This window comes from Octopus bimaculoides, chromosome 27 (genome assembly GCF_001194135.2).
Source record: "Octopus bimaculoides isolate UCB-OBI-ISO-001 chromosome 27, ASM119413v2, whole genome shotgun sequence".
Taxonomy (NCBI): Eukaryota; Metazoa; Mollusca; class Cephalopoda; order Octopoda; family Octopodidae; genus Octopus; species Octopus bimaculoides.
Window position 1 is genome coordinate 20,211,054 of NC_069007.1, and position 6,499 is coordinate 20,217,552.

The 6,499-nt window shown below is 38.7% G+C and overlaps 1 protein-coding gene across 1 annotated transcript in view; it reads left to right on the plus strand.

Moving 5' to 3' along the window:
- Positions 1-6,499, plus strand: part of LOC106874034 (uncharacterized) — an 18,161-nt gene that overhangs the window by 10,050 nt on the left and 1,612 nt on the right. The window contains exons 2-6 of the mRNA XM_014921595.2: positions 441-762; positions 2,268-2,473; positions 2,643-3,634; positions 4,307-4,915; positions 5,753-5,985. Coding sequence (XP_014777081.1) covers positions 503-762; positions 2,268-2,473; positions 2,643-3,634; positions 4,307-4,915; positions 5,753-5,985 — 2,300 coding nt within the window. The 5' untranslated portion in view covers positions 441-502. The remainder of the gene's footprint in view (positions 1-440; positions 763-2,267; positions 2,474-2,642; positions 3,635-4,306; positions 4,916-5,752; positions 5,986-6,499) is intronic.

The following is a 6,499-nucleotide window of genomic DNA, read 5'->3' on the forward strand; positions in this document are numbered from 1 at the left end:
TTCTGTGTTTCTTTCAATTGATTTTAAATATAACAAACAATTTAGTAAAATAACTTAGTTATCATTAAGCTAGTGTTAGGAACATAATTTGTGACTAAGGTTTGGTGGAAGATTTTAATTCAGAACTTTTGAAAACAAGACATTTGTACTACAGAGCCAGAACCGGTTTCAGCCAGGTTGGTAAAGAAAGGGTTATTGCAAAAAGTTTACATCGTAAAACCAGGCACCACTTCAAGTGCATAGATATGAAAATGGTTAAAGATCGTTTTTTTTTTTTTGTTTTTGATTTCCTGCATCGCTCAAAATATTTTATCTAGTTGCAATCCTATGGTCATTCTTGACCGAAGGGGGTCTTTTACCCTTTAGTTGTACATTAGGAAACTTTTTCTCTTACAGGTATATGGTCTTTTGGAATTTATAATTGTTGTTATTTGTTGCAGGAATTATCTCCAGACCTCTTGTGCAGACCAATGGGCAGTACTAACACCACTATAATTATGAGATGTCGATCATCAGTGCTGCTGAGCATGGCTACAGTCAGCGGGTAGAGACTTTACTGGCCGATGGTCATTCCGTCCATGGCAAAGACGGGAGTGGGGCCACTGCTTTGTTTTGGGCTGCTTGCAGAGGTCACACAAAGATTTGCAACATTCTCCTTAAAGCCAATGCTTGCCCTGATGATCGTGTCGAATGGGGTTCAACAGCCCTTCATGCTGCAGTAGATGGTGGACATACAGACTGTGTTGATTTACTCATCAATTTGTGAGTCAACCTCCTTTTTTTTTTTTGTTTCTTTTTTTTTCTATCTTTGCAATTGCTAAAACATTATTTTCTTAACAAACCAGGCAAAATGTTCGGCAGTATTTTGTCAACCTTTGCTTTCTGACTTCAAAGGATGACTTTGCCTTTCACCCTTTCGGCGTCAATAAAGTACTAGTCACGTACTAGGGGTCGACATGACACAAGTGCATTAACACAGCACCTGCACGACAACACAGCATCAGCACAGGCATGTTAACGCAGCACCAGCATGGGCGCATTAACATAGAAGTATGTACTGGTGTTGATCTGTTCAACTAACCCCTTTAAGGCCAAGCTCCAGCATGGCTGTAGTCCAGTGATTGAAACAAACAAATGATAAAACCTATGCATGCCAGGGTAAAAGATATAAATGTAATCAAACCTAATTACTGTACTTTAACATTTGTAAGGAACCCCCTAATTTTGGGGGCTTAAAATTTGGAAAAAAGCTTTTGTAAGGGATTATAATACTATCCATATATAAGAAACTCCCATATTTCTTTAACCTAATTTTTGACAAAAAAGGGTTCCTTATACACGTTAAAATACAGTTATTCATTAAAATATATTATTTATCCACATCCATTTTTTTTTTATGGACACTACTCTAAAGTCGATTGCTTTCATCTCTAATTAATTAATTATCATATTACTTCAAAATAAGGTTTTAAAAAAATGTATTTTATAAGATTCAACCAATTATTTAAAAAGTTCTTCGATTAATTTATGTTAATTCATTGATATCTTTAGATTTGTCTTGCATGCAGTTTGGTAGTCTATGGACCCTCCCATTTCACAGTTGTTTGCATTTAACAGAGCTCAATATTTCTGTTAAAATTAGTTGAGGTTGAAATTATTCTTGTGGTGCACTTAGAAATTAGTTCCAACCTTCTAATTAAAGTTTTTTTTAACATGGATGAAATACATCTTATTTTGCACAAGGTTTGTATCATATTTGATGGCATGTAAGACCCGCTCGAATTTCAGCAGAGCCCATGTTAAGGAAAGAAATTTTTTAGCCCATTAATGCTTTATAGGTGGGTTTGGGGGCTATATCACATATAGGTTCTAGGATAACTTTTTTTTTTAACATGCATCTTATGTACCACTAAATACAGAACTTGTTACTGAAAGTTCAATATGGACCGGGAAATATTAATATTGTCAGCAATGTTATCTTTCATATACCATATATAACTTGATAATGCTGTGGTATTTCTTTCAACACCATGTCTAAAGTTGGACTTATGATTTTTGTAAGTACCATCTCTTGAATCTGTTCTTCCACAAAGTTGTGTATACATCCCAGAAGTCAGAAACTAGTTACCAAATAGATATAAGTCTCTATTTCAAAGGCTGCAGCTATTTCTCCATGTTGTTTTGGCTTACAGTACTTCTGTAGGTATTCTGCAGAGGGTCGTTGTTTTGAGATATATATTAAGTGGTAATGCTGTTGTTTTATCCAGTGGTGCCAGTGTGAATGTGCAGAATAAACGTGGGGACACACCTCTACACCTTGCTTGTTACCATGGTTTCACAGACATTACCAATATCCTGCTGAAAAACAATGCTGAAATCTTCATAGAGAATAATGATGGTAAAAATTGCTACATTGAAGCTGACAGTCAGAAAAATAACAAAATTCTGAACATCCTCTTGAGGCATATACGATGTAAGTATCTTTCTACGTATTCATATATATATGCAGTCACACTGCCTTGTGTACTTGGATAATAGACATGCGTTTGAATTTATAATGCAGCCATTAAGTAATTCAGTACTTTTTTTATCATCAATTCCATTGTATTCTTCTTCTCATAGTTCTCAATTATTCTTTTCAGGTTTAAACTGCACTGCAGTTCCCGACAGTTCTTATCAGTACGACAAGCAGTATTTATCTACACTTCCCATTTGCCAATTTGCCACGACTACAATGCAGCAGAACTCACTGAATAGCCTAACGAGTTACTCTTCGTTTTCTTCATCATCTTCATCTTCATCTTCAGCTCCATCCAACAACATGGACAGCAACAACTATAGCCATTTCAACAGTATTTCAGGCCGGGTACCAAATGAATGCAGTAATATCAGCAATTCTTGTAGATACAACGACAACAGTGGAACAAATTATGCAAAGAAAAATATTGAAACGAGACAAGAATCAAACAAGTCGTTCAATCCTTGCAATAGAATAGCAGCTTTCGATCCAGATTTGAAGAATTTACATAATATCGAAATCCTCAACAATAAACTATCTCAAATGGAAATGGAAAATAAAAATCTATTGAGACAGCTGCATGCTTATGAGCATGAAAGATCTGAACTGAAGAATGCTATACGTGACTTGTCGCTTCGGCTTTGCAGTGAGGGCACTGTTACTTGTAGTACTTCGTTATGTTCAGATGACTCCTTCGTTAACAATGCATCGAAACACGTGCAGAACAATCATTCCGATGTCCCCTCTCTTTCTAGATTGTTAAATACTGAATCGTCTCAAGTTGAAGCGGCATGCCCAACCAAAAACAACGCCACCGGCATTCCTGCTTCTCAGTTACATTCTCCAGTTACCCATTCTCACAAAATCTTGCTCCAAATCTGTCGGCAGTCGGCCAATTTGATGCCAGATATCTTAAAGCAGCATCTACTATTGAACTGGGTCCACTACCCTCACAAACCACTCATTAAAGACAGTGAAAAGACTAACTGGTTACGAGATGTACACTACAAACTCAGAGATACTCAACCCTTGAATGGTGGGAGGCCTGACTGCCTGGAAGGGACCTGCTCCCTAATATTCAGAATAGAGTACAACAATCACAATCTCATACTAAAGGTGTGAACCCATCATCATCATCATCGTCGTCATCGTCATCATCATCATTATTATCATTATCATTATTATTATCATTACCATTATTATTATTATTAAGGCGGTGAGATAGCAGAAATTTTAGCATGTCAGGCAAAATGATCTATAGATTGATAATTTTGAAAACATCAATTAAATTCATAAGCTTCAATCAGTCAGCTTAAGCATTACTCTTTGAGGAAAAGGCCTTCCATTTTCCATATTTCTCTTTAACTTTTGTTTATGGATGCTGCCCATTCTTCAATTTTTGTAAAATCTCTTCAGCTCTTCAATCCATCTTGTAAAGCACCAAACTGTGTCTGCTTTCTGCTCTTTTTTTCTCTCCCTCTCTCTTTCTCTCTCTCTCTCTCACACACACACACACACACACACATTGCAGTCCTCTGCAAGTGTCTTCATAATTCTTCATTGAGTCACTGTTTTAGGAGGAAGTGGTGATAGTCGTAGTAGTGATAGTGTTGAAGGTAACAGAAGAGATGGTGGTGGTGGAGATACAAATGATTGTTTTAAGGTAGCGATAATGTTGTTGTTGTTGGTGGTGGTGGTGGTGGTGATTGCAGAGGGCGGTGCAAACTCATTATCTTTTCTGTCCTGTTTTTACATTTTTTTTCTTTTTTTTTTTTCCTTCAAATTTAGATGCTGCTGAACATTCTAGAAATGAATGAATACGGCCACAACCAGGGCCTCAGCATGCAGAATGCTCTCCACCACAGGTTCGGCCCTGAATGCCTTCCCAACAGTCTACCTTTACACAGAAACATCATCCAGATTCTTCACAATTACAAGGGTTCCACATTAAGCTTCAGCAATTACCAACATTATTTCATACCAAGAGATATAGAGAATTTGGAATCGGCGTACCAGACACTGTTCCTTATTTTACACGAATACCCCACCACTTTGAAGAAATTCATAGAAGGTTCAGTATTTGAACCGGATCAATTTGAGACATTCTTCTTGCAAATTTTATACCAGCTGTTAAATGCGGTTGATTTTCTTCGAGAGCATCATGTCACTCATCGAGACATCAAAGCTGATAACATCTTCCTTAATTGTTTCCTCCAACCGGTGCTGGCCGATTTTGGATTTGCTCGGAAGCTGCGAGGTGATGGTGACATCCAAGGTCGTGATCAAGTTCCTTTGTATCCGGACAGCTTGCAGGACATCAGATGTGCCAATCCGTTCGCTTGGGCTCCAGAACTAGCACGATGGAATAACGGTTTCGAAAGTATTTCTCTAAAAGATGTGAGTTGTTAATATTTCCATTAAATTATCTCCCCTTTTCTTTGAGAGTCGCTAACAATTGTGTAGGCATTGGTTGCGGGGTTAAAGAGTTCGCTTCACAAACCCCTGCTTTCAGGTTCAGTTGCACTGCACGGCACATTGAAGAAGTACCTTGTAGTGTAGTGCCGGACACAACCAATCCCTTGTGAGAGAATTTTGTAGAAGGAAACTGAAAGAAGCCTATAAGATACACACACATATATATATCTATATATATATATAGGCATGGCTGTGTGGTAAGGTAAGAAGCTTGCTTCCCAACCACGATTCCAAATTCAGTCCCAGTGAGTGACACCTTGGGCAAGTGTCTTCTACTATAGCCTTGAGCCAAGCAAAACCTTGTGAGTGGATTTGGTAGATGGAAACTGAAAGAAGCCCATCGTATGTGTGTGTATATATGTACATATGTGTGCGCCTTTGTGTCAGTGTATGCCTTTGTGTCACTTTTAATTATTATAAATTATGTATCAACCACTTATTTCTTTACATTATATACATTGGACGGATATTTGTCCTCATTTTGTTTGTTGTTAACATATTTCGGCTGATATACCCTCCAGGCTTCATCAGGTGTCTCGGGGAAATTTTGAACCTGGGTTCTCATTCCTATATTTCTCATTTCGATATTATTATTAATCAGGTCACTGCCTGGAATTGAATTCGGAATATTGTGGTTAGTAGCCCGTGCTCTACGCCATATGCCCTCATTTGCAAAAAACAAGATGAGGACAAATATCCGTCAAATGTAAATAATGTACATAATTCCTCACCACTTATTTCTTTGTTCTTTTCCATCAGGTGACTCTGGAAGAAATCTATCGATGTTCAGACACCTATGCCATCGGTAGAATGTTCTATGCATTCTTCATGTTGGATACCCAGACGTTTCCGAGTGTAGCTAGTCTCAAGCCACACTACTCCAAGGATGAAATACCTGTACTCCAAATACCTCCTACTCTCGCTTTTATTCTACAACACCTTGTAATGGATATGCCTTCTGAACGACTCACAGCACGAGAAGCTATGCTCAGGTAAAATGATCATCATTATTCTTTTTTTCTTTCTTTTTTTTAATGTAGTGTTTCCTACAACTTTCATTTTACATCATCATCATTGTCGTTTAACGTCCACTTTCCATGCTAGCATGGGTTGGACGATTTGACTGAGGACTGGTGAAACCAGATGGCTACACCAGGCTCCAATCTGATTTGGCAGAGTTTCTACAGATGGATGCCCTTCCTAACATCAACCACTCCGAGAGTGTAGTGGGTGCTTTTACGTGCAACCAGCACGAAGGCCAGTCAGGCAGTACTGGCGACGGCCACGCTCGAAATGGTGTATTTTACGTGCCACCTGCACAGGAGCCAGTTCAGCGGCACTGGCAACGATCTCGCTTGAACGTCTTTACACGTGCCACCGGCACAAGTGCCAGGAAGGCGATGCTGGGCACAGGTGCCATTGACGGTTTCGCTTTCGCTTGCCTCAATAGGTCTTCGCAAGCAGAGTTTCTTTTCCAATGAAGGAGACGACGTTGGCATGGGTGCC